Below are 23399 nucleotides of genomic sequence, written 5' to 3' on the forward strand. Positions count from 1 at the left end.
CCAGACTCATTTGTCCAAACATCTTTTGTTTATTTTTTCATTTTCAGTATTTTTATGGCTTTATTGAAGTATAACTGACATACAATAAACTACATATGTTTAATTACTACATGTTTAAAAACTACATATGTTTAAAAACTACAAATTAATTAGCCTTGACATACATACAATTATGAAACTATCCCATAAAGATAATAAGCATCCGTCGCCTCCAAGTTTCCAGGGGGACCCTTGGTAATCCATCTCTCCTATTCCCATCCTAGACAACCCAATGACCTGCCTTTTGTCACTATAAACCGGTTTGCATTTTCTAGTATTTTATACAAATGGAATCATAGAGTGTGTATTCTTTTCTGCCTAACTTCCCTCACCCATCATAGTTATTTTGAGATTCATCATATTGTTGCATGTATCAATAGTTCATTGATTCGTTTTTAACTGCTGAGTTGTATTTCATTCAAGGATACACCAAAATTGGTTTATATGCTGATGGACATTTAGGTTGCTTCCAGTTTCAATTTATTCCTAAAAAAAGCTGCTATGAATATTCATAGGTAAATCTTTATGTGGAAAAATGCTTTCATTTCTCTAAGGTAAATATCCAGGAATGGAATGGCTGGGTCATATGTTAGTATATGCTTAACTTCTTAAGAAACTGCCAAATTGTTTTCCAAATGACTGTACATTTTATATCCCGCTGAGCAGTATGAGAGTTCCAGTTGTTCCATAACCTCATCAACACTGCTTATGGTCAGTCTTTTTAACTTTAACCATTCTAGTGGTTTTATAGTAGTATTTTGCGTAATAGTATCTTCTGCTTTTAATTTGTATTTCCATAGTGACTAATTGTGTTGAGTATGCTATTTGCATATACCATATATCTGATATAGTAAATTATCTGTTCAAATCTTTAATACAGTTTCTAATTGGGTTGTTTGCTTATCTACGACTTACAAGAGTTCCTTATATCCTAGACAAACATTTTGCAAATATTTTCTCCAGTCTGAGGTTTGCCTTTTCATTTTTGTAACAGTGTCTATTAAAGAACAAAAGTTTACAATTTTGATGAAGTCAAATTTAGTGATTTTTTTCTTTGATGTTTCATGTATTTTACATTATATTTAAGAAATATTTGCCAAATCTAAGGTCACTAAAATTTTCTCCTCTATTTTCTTCTAGAATATTTATACTCTTTACACAAACATTCAGATCTGTGATCCACTTCAAGTTAATTTCTGTACATGGTACAAGGTAAGGGTCAAAGTTCACTATTTTTTAAATGGCTACACAATTGAAATAGCACATTTGTTGAAAAGATAACCTTTCCCTATGGAATTACCTTTTAGAAAATCAATTAGTCACATATGTATGGGTCTATTTCTGGATTCTCTATTGCTTCACAGGTCTCTATGTCCATCTTGATAATACCACTCTGTCTTGACTACCAGAGCTTTATAATAAGCCTTGAAATCAGGTAGCATGCATCTTCCAACTTTGTTCTTCTTTATTTTGGCTATTCTAGGTCTTTAGCGATTTTGTTAATTTCTGAAATGAAGCCTGCTAGGATTTTGTTTGGGATTGTGCTTAGTCTCTAGATTAATTTGAGTACAACTGGTCTATCTACTCTCAACCCTTAAGTCAAAGGAAGACACCATCTTTCTTGTCCCTTCTTTGGCTCATCTGCGCTACAATGTAGCCTCTTTACTCCCTCAAATGACCTCTAGGAATACCTTCCTTGGTTGACCAGGCCCTAATGTACTCCTCTTGTCTTCTAAGACCTGTTGAACATGTACTATATGATGCTTTCAAGGAAAGAGGAAGTGACCTAAGTTAATCTATATTCTAGAACTTGGAGCCAACCCTTAGCAGTGCTTCAAGGAATCAAGGGAGGAGACTATTCAGCAAGAATATGTGAAGACTGTGATCATTCACTATAGCATAGAGAAGACAAGTAGTGACTCTATAGTATCTTATTATGCTGATGGACAGTGACTGCAATGGGGTGTGTGGGGGGGTACTTGATAATATGGGTGAATGTTATAATCACAATGTTGCTCATGTGAAACCTTCATAAAACTATTTATTAATTATACCTTAATAAAAAAAAAAAGAGCCTATTTTTGTCTGCCAAGAGAAGTCCAGTCACCAAATTTGATTCTACAAAACTAGGTATGCGTTGCCTACATTTTCCACTGGTGGCAGCAAGAATATGTGAAGACTGTGATCATCTCCATGGCCTTGTCTTTCCAGTTCTCCCAGCATTAAATGTGGGGAAATAATCATATCAAGTTTGAATGTACCCTATAAAAATTATTTTATCTTAAAAATTACCAGAAACCCATGCAAGGCATGTGACAGGGAAGACAGGTCACAGGGGACAGAGCAAGAAGAACAATTCAAATTGTTAGATATCTGCCCACCAGATGCTTCTAAGCCCCAAGCATACCGTGGCTTGCCTCTGAGGCAACCACGGAGCCTTTCGGGTCTGTGACTGCTTCAGTTGATGATGCCTCACTGATGCACCATGGAATGCAAAAGGCCCTGAGAAGTCTACAATTTAAAAAGGAAAGTTTAACTCACCTTCCACTGTTCCTCTGGAAGCAGCTTCACAACCACTAGATCTCCATTCAAGGATCTATTACGAGCAACAACCCCATCAATAAAAATGTCTCGATCACCATCCTAGGTTGGAGAGAAAAATAAAATAGTCAGCTTAGAAAGGCTTGGAACCAACTTCCTTGGTTTGAAAGTTTTAGACTCTACAATCTGACCACTAATCTAACAACACTAGTACATAGCCACACACAGATCTGGGCTCCTAGAGGGAGCTCAGTTTCTTCAGAACTAACAAAAATAGTGATGAGCACCTAAGAGCAGAATGCTAAAAGTCACCAAATAAAAGAAGATGTTCAGGCAGGCCAAACAGACAGACAAAAACACATAAGGCAAAAAACTGAGATCACATGCTTCCATAACTGAAATGAGAAAGGAAGAGGTTATCTGTAGGTTATCCTTTTTTGTTTTAAATAAGATAAAGCATGATGATACCATACCTTTTCTATACTAACTAAATTTTTTTTTTTTAACAATCAAGGAAGGGTAAAAAATAGAAGGTTTTCAAGAAAGCCGAAAAACAAAACATATCCCCCAAGAAAAAGCAGCTGAGGGCAGGAATAGCAACCAGCTCTAGGACTCAGGTTCTCTATAAGGAAACCAGCAAAATCATATTCCCCACCAAGAAGTGGCAGAGAGCAAATGGTGACTGTTTTTATGGAGATCTAAATAGAAGGCAAAGAAAAAGAAAGAGACTGAACATAAGATGAGATTGGTAACTTGGTCTCATGCTCCCTCCACGTCTCCTATTGACCGAGGACCAGGGTGAACTGCCAAGCATGAACGCAACAAGGTATAATAGACACCTTCAATACTCCATCACACGCTTACAAACAGTCCATTTTAAGGGGTGCACTCCAGTGAACTCCCCAATTGCCAGAGAATTTCTATTAAGTCAAATTACTTTGGAAAAGCTTTTAAGCGGAAAAGATAGCTAAAGAAACACACACTTTCAGCAGTAAGTCATGGAGAAACTACATATTTTCAAAATGTTTCATCAACAAACATGCACTCATCCTGCTATCCCTCCAAAGTTTACACTACATGTTTCTTTTCAAAAGATAAAAGAGAAGTAAAATGTTAATTTTTCTTAAAGGAGGTAATAGCAAACAGGCTTGGAAAGCCACCACTCAAAATTTTCTAATAGAGACACTTAAGATATTAACATTCAATAGACTGAAGGTAATTACTGTGACATTTTAGTTAAAATTAAAATTAGAATTCCAAGATTTTGTTGATTTAAACAATGTGTCAGGGTGGAAGGCCCAAGATGGTGGAGTAGGAAGGCAAAACAGAAACCTCCTCCCACACATACAAAGGAAGAAATTACAGCAAATACAACTAAACCTGAAAACTGCAGAACAGACCACCTACACCTGGGGAAGAAGAGCAGACCACACGGGAAAGGGTAAAGTGGCCGAGCTGTGACGGAGCGGGATGCAAGCCCTTCCCCCACCCCAGTCCACAGGTAGGAGGAAGAGAAACAGAGCAGGAAGGGGTCAGGTGACCAGGAACTCTGCACACCTGGCTCTGGAGATCTGCTCCAGGAACATAAGTCCACACCACATTGGGTTCTGGTGATTAGCAGGACTGGACACCAGGGACAGTTGGAACACTATGGGAGGCTGAGACACCAGCCACCTGTGGAGGACAGGCATGCTCTGCCGGTCCCACCTAGACCCAACATAGAGGCAGCAGTTTAAAAGACTTGCCAGCAGTCGGAGGGGTGCCAAAGGAGTGAGGGTTGCGCAGAAATCTCTCTGCAGGAGAAAAAACAGGTGGATAATGCCTCCCAGCACTCCCTCGGCCCAACAGGCCAAACACTCTCAGGAGCCCCAGAGAGTCCATCTGCCCCGCTGGCAGCTCAGCCCCAAGGCATTTCCCTGTGCACCACCCATGTACCAGCCCACTCAGCCCAGCAGTATCAGACTTTGCTGCCTAGTGGGCAGAGGGAGACTCTTCCAGCTTTCACAGTCCTATTTCAGCCCAGCTGGGAAGGCATCTGCAAGAACCAGCCCCAAGAGCTCCTTCCTCCCCATGGATGGCCAAGCTGGGTGCTGCTAGGGGCCTCTAGAAGACTTGCTACTGCAGCAGGCAGCCTCCCACCGCGTCACGTGCTACCACTGCTCGCCTCTGTAGGTGCGTGCCTTCCCCACCACCCATGTCAAACTGCCCCCACGAACTCATGTGCCCTTCCACCATGGACTTGCTGCCTCAGAATTCATGCATCAGAATGCGACCCTCCCAGCACATGGTCACCACCGCTGCTATGCACTTTGCCAAGGCTGTGGGCCTCACTGCTGCTGTTGCAGGACCATGCACCCTCCCACTGCCTGGTTCACTGCCACTGCGAAGTGCTTGCTACCCACCTCACAACTTGCCCTGCAACCAACCCACCCACCCCATTAACCTAACAGCCTAGCCATTGGTGTAGGGCAGGCAGAGGGTGCCCTACCCATAACAATCCCAGCATAAACCAGTGCTCTGATCACATAGGCCTGGTTGAGGCAAACCACAAGCCTTGGCAGACTGAGATAAACCACTGCCAGCAGACAGAGAGAAAAGTGACCCTGCCCATTGCCCACCAACAGCAACTGGGGCTTCATAGCAAAGGAGAAGCTGGCACTGGACAGGAAAGAGTCCTGAGCTTCTGGGTACCACAGAATGCCTTCTTCATAAAGCCATTATACTCTAGATCAGGAAGCATAGCTGATCCACCTAATACAAAGGAAGACACAGAAACCCTGACAAAATGAGAGGTAGAGGAATATGTTGCAAACAAAACTACAGAATAAGACACCAGAAAGAGGTCTAAATGAAACGGAGATTACCAGTCTTCTTGATAAAGATTTCAAAGTAAAAGTCATAATTATGCTCACTCATCCGTAGAAATGTATTAAAGATCTCAGGGAGGACATCAACAAAGAGATACAAGGGCTGAAAAATACAGTTAACTGAAATGAAACATAAAATAGAATGAATGAATAACAGATTGCTGCAAGTAGAGGAGACAATCAATGAGATGCAAATTAGAGAACAGGAACACAATTAAGGTGAAGAGCAGAGAGAAAAAAGGATCTCTAGGAATGAAAGAATGACAAAACAGAGCTGTGTGACCAATCAAAGTGAAACAACATTTGCATAATAGGGGTACCAGGAGGAGAGAGACAAAGGGATAGAAAGTCTCTTCGAGGAAATAATTGTTGAAAACTTCCCCAGTTTAGGGAAGGAAAGAGATACTCAGGTCATGGAAGTGCAGATAGCCTCTAACAAAAGGAACCCCAGGGAAACAACACCAAGACAAATAATAATTAAAGTGGCAAAGATAAAAGATAAGAGGAGAGTATTGAAAGCAGCCAGAGAGAAAAAAAAGATTACTTATAAGGGAAACCCCATCAGGCTATCAGCAGACTTCTCAACAGAAACTTTACAGGCCACAAGGGAGTAGCATGAATTATTTAATGTACTGAAGAAAAAGGACCTTTAACAAAGAATTCTCTACCCAGCAAGATTATCACTTAAATTTGAAGCAGGGATTAAACAATTTCCAGATAAGCAAACACTCAAAGAATTTTTAATAACTAAACCAGCATTACAGGATATGTTAAAGAGACTACTGTAGACAGAAATGTTCTTAAAGCTGAATAGTATTGATTATGACATCTAAAACATAAAGTGTGGAGGGGGAAGAAGAAAAAAAGTACGTTTAGGGTGTATTTGAAAGACAGCAGTCAGCAACTTAATATAGACTGTTACATAGTCAGGAACCTTTGGTAACCACAAATCTGAAGCCTATAATAAATATACAAAAAATTAAAAAAGAGAACTCCAACCACAACACTAAAGAAAACCATCAAATAACAAGAGAAGAGTACAAGAGAGGAAGAAAGAAACAGAGAGGAGCTATAAAAATGAGCAAACAATAAAATGGCAATAAGTACATACCTATCAATAATTACCTTAAATGTAAATGGGTTGAATGCACCAATCAAAAGATACAGAGTGGCAGAATGTATAAAGAAACAAGACCCATCAATATGCTGCCTACAGGAGACTCATTTCAGATACAGAGACATATAAAGACTAAAAGTGAAGGGATGGAAGAAGATATTTCATGCAAACAATAAGAAGAAAAAAGTAGGAGTAGCAGTACTTCTATCAGAAAAAATAGATTTCAAAACAAAGAAAGTAATAAGAGACAAAGAGGACATTACATAATGATAAAGGGGTCAGTCCAACAAGAGGATACAACCATTATAAATATCTACACACCCAACACAGGCACACCTCAGTAGGTGAAACAAATACTAACAGAATTAAAGGGGGAAATAGATTACAACAGATTCATTGCAGGAGACTTTAACACATCACTCCATTAATAGACCAACCAGACAGACAATAAATAAGGAAACAGAGGCACTGAACAATACATTAGATCAGGTCAACCTAACAGGTATCTGCAGAACATTCTAACCAAAAGCAACAGGATACACATTTTTCTCAAATGTACATGGAACATTCTCTAGAATAGATGATATATGAGGCCACAAAAAGTCTCAACAAATGCAAAAAGATTGAAATTGTATCAAGCAACTTCTCAGACCACAAAGATAAGAAACTAGAAATAAATTACAAAAAGGAAACAAAAAAGCCTACAAACATGTGGAGGCTAAACAACATGTTTCTAAATAATCAATGGATCAATGAACAAATTAAAACAGAAATACAGCAACACATGGAGACAAATGAAAACAAAAATACAACAGTCCAATATTTGTGGGACAGTCTAAACTCACAATTAAAGAAAACAGAAAAAGAAGAACAAATGAAACCCAAAGTTAGTAGAAGGAGGGAAATAATATCAGAGCACAAATAAATAATATAGAGAATAAAATAGAAAAAAATTAATGAAACTAAAAGCTGGTTTTTTTGAGAAAATAAATAAAATAGATAAACACCTAGCAGACTTATCAGGAAAAAAAGAGTACATACATTAACAAAATCAGAAACATAAAAGGAACAGTAATAACAGATACCACAGAAATTCAAAGAATTATTAGTGAATACTATGAAAAATTATATGCCAATAAATTGCACAACCTAGAAGAAATTGGACAACTTCTTAGAAAAATACAACTTTTCAAGAATGACCCAGGAAGAAAAAGAAAATCTGAACAGACCAATCACCAGGAATTAAAAGGAATTTGTAATAAAAAAAAAAACTCCCAGAAAGCACAAATTCCAGGACCAGATGGCTTCACAGCTGAATTCTACCAAACATTTAAAGAAGAGCTAACACCCATTCTTCTTAAAGCATTCCAAAGAGTAGAAGAGGAGGAAATACTTCCAAACTCATTCTGTAAGGGCAGCATCATTGTAATACCAAAACCAAAGACACTATAAGAAAAGAATTATACACCAATATCCCTGATGAACATAGATGCAAAAATCCTCAATAAAATATTAGCAAATGAAATTCACAAATACATCAAAAGGATCATCCAGCACAATGAAGTGGGATTTATTCCAGGGATGCAAGGATGGTATAATATTTGTAAATCAATCAACATCATATATCACATCAAAAAAAAGAAGGATAAAAATCAAATGATCATCTCTATGCTGAAAAAGCATTTGACAAAATTCAATACCCATTCATGATAAAAACTCTCAACAAAATGGATACAGAAGGTATGTACCTCAACATAATAAAGGTCATATACAACAAACCCACAGCTAATATCATACTCAATGGTAAAAAGCTGAAAGCTTTTCCTCTAAGATCAGGAACAGGACAAGGATGCCCACTTTCAGCATTCTTATTCAACACAGTATTGGAGGTCCTACTCACAGCAATCAGACAACACAGACATAAAAGTCACCCAGATTGGTAAACAAGAAGTTAAACTCTATTTGCAGATGACAATATCATACATAGAAAATCCTAAAGACTTCACCAAAAAACTATTAGAATAACTGGATTCAGCAAAGTTCGGTATTATAAAATTAATACACAGAAATCTGTTGTGTTCCTATATACTAACAATGAACTAGGAGAAAGAGAAATAAGGAAAACAACTCCATTTACAACTGCATCAAAAAGAATACCTAGGAATAAACCTAACCAAGAAAGTGAAAGACCTATACTCTGAAAACTATAAGACACTCATGAGAGAAATTAAAGAAGACATAATAAGTGGAAATCTATCTCATGCTCATGGATAGGAAGAATTAATAGTATCAAAATGGCCATCCTGCCTTAAGCAATCTACAGATCCAATGCAACCTCTCTCACAATACCAACAGCATTCTTCAACAAACTAGAACGAATGATTCTAAATTCATATGGAACCCAAATAATCAAAGCAATCCTGAGAAGGAATAACAAACCTGGGGGATTATGCTCCCTGACTTCAAGCTCTACCACAAAGCTACAGTAATCAAAACAATATGATACTGGCACAAGAACAGACCCACAGATCAATGGAACAGAACAGAGAGCCCAGATATAAACCCACACATATATGGTTAATTAATATACGATAAAGGAACCGTGAATATACAATAGGGAAAAGACAGCCTCTTCAACAACTGGTGTTGGGAAAACTGGGCAGCTACATGCAAGCAAATGAAACTGGATGATTGCCTAACTCCATACACAAAAGTAAATTTAAAATGGATCAGAGACCTGAATGTAAGTCATGAAACCATAAAACTCATAGAAGAAGACATAGGCAAAAATCTCTTGAACATAAATATGAGCAGTTTTTTCCTGGACACATCTTGGACAAGGGTAACAAAATAAAAAATGAACAAGTGGGACTACATCAAACTAAAAAGCTTTTGTACAGCAAAGGAAACCATCAGTAGAACAAAAAGGCAACCTACAATATGGGAGAATATATTTGTAAATTACTTATCTGAGCAGGGGTTAACTTCCAAAATATGTAAAGAACTCACGTGTCTTAACACCCAAAAAGCAAATAACCCAATTTAAAAATGGGTGGAGGATCTGAACAGATACTTCTCCAAAGAAGAAATTCAGATGGCCAACAGACACATGAAAAAATGCTCCACATTACTAATGATCAGGGAAATGCAAATCAAAACCACAATGAGATATCACCTCACACCAGTCAGAATAGATACTACCCAAAGACAACAAATAACAAGTGTTGGTGAGGATATGGAGAAACGGGAACCCTCCTACACTGTTGTGGGCAATGTCAACTGGTACAGCCACTGTGGAAGGCAGTATGAAGTTTCCTCAAAAACTTGAAAATAGAAACACCATTCCACCCAGTAATTCCATTACTAGGAATTCACCCAAAGAAAACAAAATCCCTGATCCAAAATGATAAATGCACTCCTCTACTTACTGCCACATTATTTACAATAGCCAAGATATGGAAGCAACCTAAGGGTCCATCAATACATGAATGGAGAAAAAAGATATGGTACATGCACACAATGGAATATTATTCAGCCATAAAAAGAAAAGAAATGTTGCTCGTGTATATACAATTACATATTAATGATACCAAAATTTTAAAAAAAGGAAAAGAAATCCTGCCATTTGAAACAACATGGATGGATCTAGAGGGTATTATGCTCAGTGAAATAAGTCAGGCCAAGAAAAACAAATACCACATGATTCCATTTATTTGTGGAATATAAATACACAGCAAAACAGAATGAAAAATGTAACAGTAGACTCATGGACACTGAGATGGGACTGGTGGTTACCATTGGGGGGGGTTGGGAAGGGTGGGTGGGGAGGGTGATGGGGATAAAGGGGCACAAAAATTCTCCAATCATAATGTAGGGTAGCCATGGGGATAGTAGTACAGCATGGAAAATATAGCCAATGATTCTGTAACATCTTTCTATGTTGAAGGGGAGTGGTTGTACTAGTTGGGGTAAGGATTTCATAATATAGGTAACTGTTGAACCACTCTGTCGTATACTTGAAACTAATGTAAGACAGTATATCAATAAAAAAATTAAAAAATTAAAATAAATTTTTAAAAAATTAGCATTCCAAATTCATCAAGCCCTCCCCCACCCAAAAAGTGTGGTTTTAGAGACTCAGCATTTTTTATAGTTTTCAATTGCAAACCACTAGGGATCTTTTATTCAGTCTCCAATCTGTAGCCTGCACACTTTACCAAATCTGACCCAGCCTTGTCCCTGAGGAAGAGCTACCATGGTAGATACAAGGCAGAATTACTGCAGTTGACTTCATGATGAGCTTCTTAGAGAATAAGGAAGAGGCAAGCAGTAAATAGAGAGCCACTGAAGTGCGGCCCATCATCTTCATCAATAGCTGCCTCCTACAATTTATATCCCTGGAATGAAAGGAGCTGTTTGAAGGTCATCCTAACCCATTATCATGTGTCAAACATGCAATGACAGGTCTCCTTCATAAGCAATTCCACCACCCTGAGACAGCTCAGAGATTTAAGATGAGAACACTCTGGTAGTCATATTCCCATCCCAAGAAACCAAGAAGGGCTGACTTGAAATGAACATCAGATAACACACAGATCTACAAAAGTGCGTCACTACTCAGCTCTCACTTGATTCATTCAGAAACCTGTATCTACTGCAAAATCTATTTTAAAGATATTAACCTTGGGAACAGCTCAATATTAGAAGTGTCACTCATCCCTCTTTACTACTTTTAAAGGCCAAAGAGTTCACTCTTTATTTGAATACCAAAGAACTTGCTCTGCCCACAAGAAGAATAGGGAAAAAAAGAAAAATGGCTAATGAATAACCCTAGAGGAAATATAAAGGGACCTGGGAAAACCTCACTAAATACTTAGGAGGCTAGAGAGGGGAGGACAACCCACATATGCCATGATGGTCCTCTGTCAATGGAAGAGCTCCCTTTGGGCCACAGATAAATTCCACAGATGTTCAAAGGGTACCTGCAATGCTGAGATGTACAAAAAAAGTTAAAGAACTTCTTTATGCAACAACATAACCCAGAATGGAAACTGTGCTTTTTTTAGAAGGCCAAGTTTTTAACCACTGACCCATTTCTCCTCTTTATCATAAAAAGGCATCTCAATTTATCTTGGTTTACTTGAAAGTCACATGGTTTTATTCCAACTCTATATCTTACTGGGAACCACAGGAGACTGGTATGTACACATATAAATGATTTATCCCGTGTACTTTGGCTTTGTTACAAGAATATGAAAATCAACTTTCTATCAGTAGAAATCATAATGAACCTAAGTCAAATTCCCCCCTCAAAAAAAAACTTTTTTAATAACCAATGATCAATTTACTGTTCTTAACCTGTTCACTTGAGTAGATATTTTAACATAGCAAATGACATTGGTATAAGTTCACAACTGTTGTTAGTAAAAATAAACCTAAATAATTTCATCAAATCTAGTCTATTTTTGTCTCTACAAAAGCTTTAAAATTTTGATGTTGGAGGAATGTCAGACAATATTTAGTCTACCACTCATTTTACAAATAAGCAAACTATTTCCTGCTATCAGAGCAGAGGGTCTACCTTCTTTAATATAAATTTCTGCCTTTACTCTCCCTACTAAAGTAGGGGACAGGTAACATCCTACCTCCTGGTCTACCTGTGAGCATTTTTCCAGTTCATGCAAGTTCACACTTGACATGGACCTGAGTTACATCTACTCATAAATCCAGATCAATGGTAGCTGTAAGATTTATCTACATGTAATTTATTGCCTCTACTACCTCCCTCTCCGGTGCTTTCTATGATGCCTCTAAAAACTGAAACTGACCAAAAACTCCACAGAACAGAACCCTGGACTGTTCCGGTGTCCAAAACTAGGGTACCTAGAATCACTTACAACTGGGCCTTGATAGAGCTTTTATAGTCTGTTCTTAATTATTTAGAGGTGATTCATTTAGTACTTTTTCTCCCTCTGAGACAATATACTACTCCATCAGTGGTCTGACAGGAGAATTAAAATGGTACATAAACAAGCCAATCCTAATATCACAACTGTCTAAAAAATTCTAAATAGGACATGTCAGGAATACAATTTTAAGTAAAAGAACAACTTGAGCTTTTGAAACATGAATAACTTTTGCTTCTAACTTCCTTTAAAAAGCCAAAGTAAACAGTGGCAAACTTAGATCTTATGAAGTTAACTTACAGGAACCTAACTAGGCCCCATATTTTAGAGGACCTCTGCTCTGGCCCTCCTCCAGCCACACCCCTTCCCATCAGGTAAAGGAGCTCTCAGGGTCAAATGAATGGATGTGCTGAAGTCATCAGCCCCAAGCCCACCTCCAGGGCATACACAAACATCTTCCCCAGGTCTTTCCAAAGGCACAGCACATTCATGGTTGGCACCCCCTGGACTTGACAGGTGTCTAAAGGGTGGAGATTTCTAAGGAGTGTGGACAGAGCTTGGACATGTGGGATAAGATGCCCATACAGGTGCATGCAAGGGTCTTTGTTAAATAGGGGGACAGCAAAGAAGGGACAGGCAACCAGGACTGGGAAGGGAAGAGGGGTAAGCCCTCTCCATGCAGCCACATTTAGCATGGAGCTCCAAAGAATCTGAGAATTCTACAACTGAACCGGGGTACACATCAGTATATTTGGCAAGAACTATATCATGTCATGAACGTATCTGAATGGTTTATTAGTCAGATTTATAACTGTTAAATATTTAATATAAAGTATATGTGCCTCGTTTGTACTTTTGTCCTGGGTCCCACATTCATCAGAAGCCAGCCTAACAGGGACCTAACTTAGGGAAATTCAATAGTGTATACTCAGGGAAGAGAGAAAGGAAGAAGTAAATTTTTCAAAATGCTGTATGTAGTTCCCTTTATCATTCCAATCAATGAGAGAAAACCTCATTGTGCAGAGGAGATAGGAGATATGAAATCTGTTCAGCTCCTAGGTGCCTGTCAGGAGAAACTCCTTACTGCAATGGGTATATGATTCTCATGCTTAAAAAACTGTATTTTTCACACACCAGGGCCCCAAATATCATCAAGCTCCTTCAACTGGCATGTCAATGAAGGAACAGTCATTCTTTTCCACGTAGAGAAAGCACTGGTTATGCTGGACTTACTAGAGATGGTTTATCTGTCTCCAACATGGCATATTCCTAAGAGACAATCATGGGTAATTTTTATGATTACTGATTTTTCACCTTATGAGCAAACTCTGGACTCTAACACCCATGTGAATTGTGCTTCCACTTTATGATGGAAATTCTCCCACAGTTAAGTCACTACACCTCAAAGCTGACCCTCAATTCTACAATCCAAGTGCCTGGGTCGGCACTTATCCATGTTCTGTCGCAGGAGCCAAACATGACTCAGAGAGAACAACTTGACATGTCAGGGATACTTTTTACCCAATCCAATAGGGAAGACCTGAACTTGAGATATAAATTTGGATCCTTGGCTTCTGGAGGACAAGGGAAAAAAAGGATTAACCTGAGTCTGAGAATAGGTCTTAAAATTGTTATGAACAACAATAATACCTACAAAGTACATGACTGAACTTGTATACTCACTAAACTTGTCATTTAACATAATAAAACATTGACTAAAATATATGTATTTACTCCATTTCCTCATCTATAAGCAGAAGTTTATTCCTATCGTCTCTTCTGCTATGAAAAATCTTTAATTCTATGGCAGTTCTATTTATGGAGTCTTGGAAAAGTTAGGTCACGAATTTAAGAATATTGCTCTCCCAGCTTTGCACAAGCAAGCCTTACCCAGAGACCTGCTGCTAACTATATGTCAGAGCAAACATCCCCTTAACAGGAGAGAGCCTGTTAAAATGAGTCATGAACATAAAAAAGGGTATAAAGACCCAACGGTAAAGAGCCCTGTACCAAGTCCTATCACCTGCAGAAAAGTGAAGTGAGAAACTCTGACCAAAAAGGAAAAGCATTACACATTATTTTTGGAGAAATCTGCAGATTAGCTCATGCAGGAGATTGAAAGTAGATAGCGTATTTGTTTAGGAAAGATTAACTTAAATCAGTGGAAAAATCCATAAATCCTTTTAAACTATAAACCAAGGGCTTCCAATTACACAAACTGGTGGGTGTCTGCATGGGTTCAGCTGCTCTCTACAGCCTCATAACAACTGCCATCCCTTTCATTTGAAGGGTGATTTTAAGACTGGCAGAAAGGGTTGTTAGCAAAAGGCAAATTTTATTTATTTAAATTTGAAACAAATCCTTTCCCACCCTCAATTTTGTTTTACTACTCTGCTTTTCAGTTAGAATATATGATTTCAGTTTCAGAGCACATCTAAAAAATTAAATGTGACATTAAGTTTATTACAAAGCTATTGAACTTACCGGGGAAGGAATGAAGGCTTCATGAAACTTCTTTGGGTTAATTCTCAATACGCCCTTTAAAATAAAAAATAAAAAATCTGTGAAAATTTAACTAGGTATATACCTAACGATTTTTCCATGAGTATATTATTCTCCAATAAAAAGTTTTTAAATTGATTAGTTCAATCTAGGAAACAAGTTAGACAAATGAGAACTATTCATTAAATGCATAAAACATGATTTTATTGCTGTCTGTTACACAGGGTTCCATCAAAAATTGAAAGCTCACAATGGCACCTTGCAGTGAAAAGGCAGAGGTGAGAAGCCGCAGAGCTTGCCGTGTAGTGGGCAAGTGGCGACTACTGAGATTTTATGTGCCCCTGTATGCTAGTCTTCAAATTTAAGCTTTTCCTTTAAGAAAAAGACAATGTGGGGATTACACCTCACTACATATTGGCCTTTTTTTAATTCTCTAAGACCTTTCCACAATTGCTTGTTTCTGTGACAATCTTCTAAGTGATACAGGTTAATTTCTAACCTGGATACACAGCCTCAAGGGACTGGATGCATACTTTTTACTCTGGCCCCTCTGCAGAACTGAATGAGTCAATAATTCAAAGAGGCCCAGAACCAGCTCTTAATGTAAATGGGAATCCTGGCTCCAACAGCCAGGCCACCCAGTCTGCCTTCAACTTGATGTTATTCCAGCATCAAATCAGGGTCTGTTTCTATTTATGCTCAGGGGAGCAGGTGGGGGCTGTCTTCAATAGCAGTTCAGTGTCTGAGGCTCATGCAGGAAGCTGTAACCCTCCCCAGGTTCCAGCTGCATTTGAAGGCCACTGGAACTCACGGATGGAGGCAGCTATTTTCCAAAGGAACAGACTCAAAGGGGGTCTTGAGAAAGTGTTTTAAATAACATTTCCCCCCCTCAAATGTTGAAAGATTGGAAGATACATAATTAACAAAATAGGTGAGGGTATAAAATAAAGTAGAAATAGATCTGTCTTTCAATAGCATACCATGTTTAAATTACAAATTTTCATGCAATAGTTTATACTATTGTTAACATCCTAAGTAGACTACTACAAATGCTCATTCAGTCCTTAAGTCAATAATTATTTATTGAAACAAGACAATAAACTGTTCAAGACCTTGAGACAGACAATGTGCAAGTGAGAGTAATGACCAAGCTTGGTCCTTGTTTATAAAGAGAAACATGAGGAATGCTGTAAGTGAGGACACAGCTTCCTCTCAGCCCGGGGGAGTAGGGAAGACAGGCTCCAGCATCAGCGTCTGATCTGGTCCTTGATGGAGGAGAAAAATTTGCAGATGAATCAGAAGGGAAAGGTAGGCGAATGCAGACGGTGGTAAGCAAGAGTGGTTCAAAGAACCACGACTCTTCCCTGTCCTACTCTAACTCTGCTGAGGGTCAGAGAGAAAAGGGCCCAGAAACACAGCTGGCAAAGCTCCCTGAGTCCAGTGCTTTTTATGACTATCTCTGCAACTTCACTTCTAGAACAGCTGTTTCTTGTTGGGCAGGGAGGAAAAGGGCTAACTTACAAGTATCCTAATTCGGCCACTTAATCACCAAATATGTCCTGACGACTAGCATGACAGGTACTATGCGAGTGATGGGGACACAGAGGAGAGTAATAATGAACAGTCTCTCCCCTCACAGAGCTTACAATCCAGTGAAAGAAAGGCACTGCAAATAAATAAAAGGAAATTCATTCAAGTTAACTTTTTTAAAAATTCATTTTCTCACTTGAGGCATTTTTTTCTGACTTAAATTTGTCTCTTTGTTTTCAATTGCTATTCTTATATTCTTATACCATCCTTGTAGCTCAGGGAATGGTTAATAGATGAAGTATAAAGATGGGAATGCCTTCTGCTCTGGAAGTGCTTTTAATTACAGAGTGCTCAGAGAGACCAAGGCTGGGCTCACGAGACAGAGACAGGCTGCTCAGGGCCATATCTAGGCTCTATTTCAAAGAACAGATATTAAAAGGACCTTAAAGATTCTGTTCTTGCATGTGAACCCCAAACTTCCTGATATATAAAAGCCTACAGGGAGGGATAGAAGCCTTGTTCAAGAAAACATATGCAATTTGGCGCATACTCTTAAGAACTGGATCTCAGGAACAGACTCCCTTCAGAGTGTAGACCACACTCAGGAAGAAGAATCTCTAACGGAGTTCCACAGGAGACTGGAGTCACCCCTACAGCCCGATGGGAGATCAGCAATGTCAGCGACTAAAAGAGACTTCCAACAGATGTTTATTTTACTCACCTACTGAAGTCCAGGACTTCCATCTCCATATTTTTATGATTATCGCCCAATCTGCCCCCATCCACCATCACTCACTTTCCTCCTCAACCCTTTTCTAGGCCTGGAACTGGGTCGGTGAGGCCCCTACATCCTGCTCTTCTCTGAATGCTCCTGTACCTCCTTGCCTTAACTGAAACCTGGCCACCCCCTGATACGATCACTTCCCTTGAAGTGCTCTCAGAGGGAGCCCATTTTATCTCTCCTATCCCATGTATCTCAGGGACCAGAGGAAGAATGTTTTCCCCTACTTCCCCATTGTGGCTTTAAAATTATTTTTTCCTCCATTTTCTTTTAAAACCCTCAGATCCTTTAAGTCCATGTCATTAGCTCCTGCTCTATCTTGATGCTATCATCTCCAAACCTTCAGGTAGCATCCCTGATTGACTAACACTTTGATCCTACCTTGCTGTCTTCCTCTCCAACCTTACTCCTATGAACACTCACAGGACTTCATATCCACATGGATGGCCAGGCAATCCTGGCCTGTCACTCTAGCCACCTTTTCCTTTACCCACTCAAGCCAGCACCTCCCATGTTTACAGCCTGTATCTTGTCATGGTTGCTCATTATACCACCCCATAACACAAAAACATCAGTATCACACTTTCTGATCACAATCTTGTATTGCTCTAGCTCACTTAGGGTAGAAACCCCACCTCACCAATTCGTCGCCTTCACTAAGACCTCCATGGACCTCCACATTTTTACCAATCCTCCTCCTCCCACTATGTTTATTCCCTTCCTGGCCACGCAGGTACCATATCCTATCATTACCTCCTGCCTTGCAAACTGAGCCTTGGTCCGCTCTTCCTCTTCTACTCAACTAGCAAAGCCCCACTCTCGGTTAACCCCAACTATCTGCCTCTCCATGCCTACACCCAAGGAGCTGAATGTCACTGCAGACAAATACCACACAACTGGGCTAATCAGCCTAACTTGGCAATCACAACATGTTTTATTTGGCTTACAGGATGCTTGAGATGCTTAAAACTAAGGAACTTCACACATAAATATGTATTTCCAAGTTTTTTGAAAAATCAGCAACCAGCTAAGCTGAATAACAGATGCTTCTCTTAGAGCAATAAAAACAATCACAAATAACACACTGGCAAATTACATTTCATACACTGTTTAGGGACCTTTATGTCTAGCAACTAATTTAACCCTGAGAACAACCCTATGAGGTAGACACTACTATCCACTTTTGTGCGAGAAGACTGAGGTCCTGAGAGGAGCCCATTTCACACCACATTCAAGCCCAAGCAGCCTGGTTCCAGAGTCCTTGCCCCTAATGACTGCAGGCTGCCTGTCTGCTGGTCATCACAGGGGCCTCTTCCCATATTTATGCCATCTGCTCCCTTCCCCTCAAAGAACCAACACGACATTCCAGCCCTCAGTCTTCTACCCTGGTTAATGGCATCATCAACCATCCAGTTGCTCAACTCAAAACTTAGGACTCCTCTTTTACTCCTCCTCCTGCCTCACCTTCCCCATTTACTCCATCAGCATGTCATGCCAGGTCTAGCTCTGTGTCCATCCACCTCTCTCCATCTACACTGCCACCCACCTTGTTCACGTCTTTGTATTTCCTTGCCTGGTTTACTCTAACGGCCTTCTACATGGTCTCCCAGCTTCCACTCTCATCTGTTTGTCTCACAACTGCCAGAGAAATGTTCTTAAAGCATAAAATAGATCAGGTCCTTCCTCTGCTTAATAACCTTCAATGACTCCTCACCATCCAAACCAGTCTGGAGGGCCTACCGATTTGCCTAACCAACCGGTTTATTATCATACCATAATTCCTTTTGCTCGCTATGTCCAACAGGCTTCCCTTCTTATTCCTCAAAAACACCAAGACTTTTTCTGCTTGCTCTTCTACCAACAGATCTCTCTGCCTTTATGTTCTTTTCCTAATCCTTCAAATGGTTGCCTCATTCTCACGCTTCAGACCTCAACTTAAAGATCATTCCTCAAAGTGGCCTAACCACCCTCTGTAAGTGCCTTGCCCAATTACTCTCTCACTTTCCTTACTTCCTTATTAGCACTCATCACAAGCTGCAATTTCCTCTTTACTTCTTTAGCGGTTTTTGCGTATCTCTCCCAGTGTATTGCCTATCTTGCTCACTGACAATATGTTTGTTGGCACTTAGTAGGCAGTTTCTTAATAGACGAGAAACATTAGTTGAGCTAATTAATTAATGTCTGCAAAGCTGACATTCCCCTATCACTCCTGGTATTAATGTTATGAGTATCATCTGTTCCTTCTCAATGGACAGTCTACTGTAATGTCACCCCTATTATCTTCAATTCACACCCAAATGTTCTACAGCTGATTTCACTCTTGGCAAATTGAAGGTCCTAGAAACTAGCCCATCCTGTTCTGTCTTTCTGGACTAGGATTTCTTTCATGATCCAATAATAAATTTACACTAATATTCTATTCTAGGGGGGACACTAGTATCTTGCCTCAGATAGCTCTGAGGCTCAGCCTAAGCTACTTTTAACCAAAGCATCATCTGGATTGTGAAATCTGCCAATTCTACCATTTTCATACCCCTCTCACTTTAGTCATGACCCCAGACCAGAGCCCCTTCAAGGCCTTTCTATTACATACTGTCATTTCTACCAGTATCTCCTATGAACTCCCAACCTCCCAATAACTGTACTTACAGAGAAAGAAAGGAAATATGTTCTTTGATGTGAGAACTTATTTACAAAAAAAATTTCAAAACCACATGTACTTGCTTATGTTTTATTGCTGGTCAGTTCAAGCACAGGAAAGAGATTTCTTTGGTCACTGTGGACTCCTCTCCTCCACTCCCCACATAGGGCAAAACAATGTCAAATTATCAGTCAAGTATTGAAAATGAAATAAAGTATTACTCTACTCATATTTTAAAATATCTTCATAATATTCTCTATAAAAGTTTCTTCTCTGGATGGGAGAAGAAAAAAGATGGCACTATAAACTTAAATTTGAATATCAAAGTCAACAAATGCTCATAAGCATATTTAATAAGTTTAGTTTTTCTCCAACAGCATTCAAATTATCTTTTGTCTAGCTTTCTACCTTGCCCATCAAGGCCCGCACACATCAAGTTTATATCAGAAAGCAGATGGCCTCTGTTTCTCTGCCTATGAAAATCTTATTTACAGTGTTGTATATTTCACATGGTGACCTCATATCTGGAACCCATTCCTTTCCCCATCTGCAAAGAACAACTGTTCTCATCTGTGGGGGGAGGCTCTGGCTGCAGAGTCTCATGAAGTCACAGGCCAGAAGGAATCACTTATAAACTCCTGGGAATGAGAGTTGTTACATCGATCAGCTTTTTTTGTTTTAATATCAGCAAAAAGTTGCCTCAAAACCAAAAAATTAATAGGAGAAAGCAAAAACTAATACCATTGCAGAATATTTCCCTCACTTTACCTCTATAAATTCTATAACCAAAACTATAAGCAATTTTTCTTCTAAGTTATAACAACCAAGGTTCCCCTCACTCTTCTTCAAAAGACAGTACACCTTGATCCTTTATTCATTTGGTCAGCAAATAAATATTTATTCAATATAAACTTGTTAAGCATCAATCAAATGCCAGAGTCTGGGTTAATGTGTGGGGAATAAGACGTGACCTGCCCACAGTGAAGTGAATAGTCTATTTGAGGACACATAAATGCCAAGAAATGGTAATGAGTTTACAATAAAGGGTACACAGAGAAGTCAGCTTCAGGACAATGACAATGGCTGATTCTGCTTGGAAAATTACAGTGAACCTTCTCAAAACAGGGTAATTTTTAGGTAGGGACTTAAAGGTCAAGCACAATTACATCAAGATAGTGGAAGAAAGCTTTCCAAGTATCAGGAACAGCACGTCCAGAGTCACACAGGAATCAAAAAACAGAGTTTTTACATGAAAAGTCTTGAAGCTCAGCGTGGACGGAGCAGCATGCACCTGCGGGAGAGGGGCGGCTATGAGAGCAGCACAGTGGGTCCTCGTGCACAGAACAAAATGGGAGCCAAGAAGCTTGTAGATAAAATGGACTCCAGTATGTGGGCTGAAAGATAAACAGCAAATAAATGGATAAATGAATGGACATATGTCCAAATGCAGCTTCGACTCTCCCAAGAGAGGCCTTGTCAAAGAAATTCAAGGGAAGCTTTATAAAAAAAAAACCAAGAGTAACTTTAAAAGCAGAGAGATCAACTAATTTGTTTAAAAGTGTTCCTTTCAAGAATCAGCAAAAACACTAATTCAAAAAGACATCTGCATTGCCATGTTCAATGCAGCATTATTTACAATAGGCAACATGTGGAAATAACCTAAGTGTCAATTGATGGATGAATGAATAAAGAAACTATGGTAAACACACACACACACACACACACACACAGGAATATTATTCAGCCATGAAAAAAGAATGAAATCTTGTCATGTGCAACAACATGAATGGCCCTCAGGGGCATTATGCCAAGTGAAACAGGTCAGACAGAGAAAGGCAAGTACTGTATGATCTCTCTTATATGCGGGCTCTGAAAAAAACACAGCAAGTTCATAGATACAGAGAACAAATCAGTTGCTGGTGGGTTGGGGTAGGAGAGTGGCAGGGGGGTTACTAGAAGGGGGTCAAAAGGTTAAAAAAAGAGATTAATCAATGTGCACTTGAACACGGGTAAATACAAAAAGGTGATAAACACGAAGAGAAGATAATAGAATCTGTCAACTGGCTAGGTCTTTAGCCAAAAACATAAATATAGAAGCTGGAGTCTCAGAATGAGAAAAAATGGAACACAATCAATATTTTCAAGTAAGCCAGGTAACAGATGACAATATTTCTATACTAATCCAAGAACTATGAAACAGACTTAATTCAAAGAATATGTGGCCCTATTTTCCTTTCCATCTCATTACCTACTACGCGCCTCATATTTCATGCATAAGGAGCCCAAAGCTGCCTTACTCCACGTTGTTTCACACATTCATGTTTTCATTAATGCCAACACCTCTCCATACCTCCTTCCCACACAAATATCACAAATTTAATAGACTCACCCTTCATGTTCACTACAGGAGACACCTCTACAGTTCCCCAGTCACCTCTGAACATTCTTTTATCTGAGCACTTACCAATTACCCCTAAATCATCCATTCACATGACTGTCTGACCCCACTGGGCTCCAAGTTCAAAGTACGGAAAGACAGTCTCAGCCCCTTCATCTCAAGAGCACCCATGAGGCATGCTCCTCACTAAGAACTATTCCTGGCTCACAGTGGATGCTCAATAAACATTTGCTGAGCCAAACCACTTGAACTAGCTTGTAAAGGTATTTTGCAAACGATAAAGCACTCAACAAATATTGTCTGCTGCTGTTTACGGTTTCCTTTTCAATCTTATTCTTCATCATTCAGCTTCCATGTGCTCCAGGCAAACTGAACAATCAATATGTTTCTTATAACCAAAACCTATTTCTCACTTCTGTCTTAGTAGCTCACACCAGTCCCTTTGTGAAGCTCTTTCTCTTTTATTCATTTGTTCAAACCACACCAAGCCATGGCCTAGCTCAAAAACATCCCTTCCAATAAAACATTCCTAGGTAACCTTAACCGGAAATAATGCCCCCTCCTTCTCAAATGTCAGAGCACTCTCTCTATCTCGAGGCACTTATCCCCACTCATGGCACTGTAGGTCTGAGAAGTGGGAATCCCTGTGCCTGTTGTATGTCATTTCTCTCACAGCATACAACACAGAACAGTAAACAGTTTAATGAGTGATAGATTACTTCTGATTCCACATGTTCCAGGGATAACCTTCTAGTATGTTTCAAGCACCTGGATAAGCGTTCCTCTCTTCAAGCCTTCTGAAACATCCTCCTTAGACATGTAGGTTTCGAATATGCTCTTTTTCTTCCCTCGTGTGGACTTGTTCTTTGACTTCTTGTCACCTGGCGAAGCACCAACACCATGTGAGCCAACCGCAGAGGACACACCTAGAAACATGAGGCAGCAATCAACTCTTTCCTCAAATATCTCTGTACTTTTAAAACTGGAGATATTTTATCTTTAAAAAAAAAAGACCAACTAAAGAATGAAACTCCCTGATAATGATTTCAAATAGTCACAAAAAGGAAAGAATGAGTA

At 39.3% G+C, this 23399-nt stretch overlaps 1 protein-coding gene across 5 annotated transcripts in view; it reads right to left on the bottom strand.

Annotated features, from left to right (window-relative positions):
- Positions 1-23399, bottom strand: part of DIS3L2 (DIS3 like 3'-5' exoribonuclease 2) — a 369779-nt gene that overhangs the window by 297673 nt on the left and 48707 nt on the right. For all 5 annotated transcript variants that reach the window (XR_012123461.1, XR_012123462.1, XM_073217986.1 and 2 more), the window contains 3 exons: positions 23091-23248; positions 14955-15008; positions 2581-2682 (listed from right to left, as the gene is read on the bottom strand). Coding sequence is in view for 3 of the 5 variants with exons in the window: in XM_073217986.1 (XP_073074087.1) it covers positions 2581-2682; positions 14955-15008; positions 23091-23248 (314 nt within the window). In the remaining 2 variants the exon portion in view is untranslated. The remainder of the gene's footprint in view (positions 1-2580; positions 2683-14954; positions 15009-23090; positions 23249-23399) is intronic.

The sequence above is a fragment of the Manis javanica genome, chromosome 12 (assembly GCF_040802235.1).
Source record: "Manis javanica isolate MJ-LG chromosome 12, MJ_LKY, whole genome shotgun sequence".
NCBI classification, from domain to species: Eukaryota; Metazoa; Chordata; class Mammalia; order Pholidota; family Manidae; genus Manis; species Manis javanica.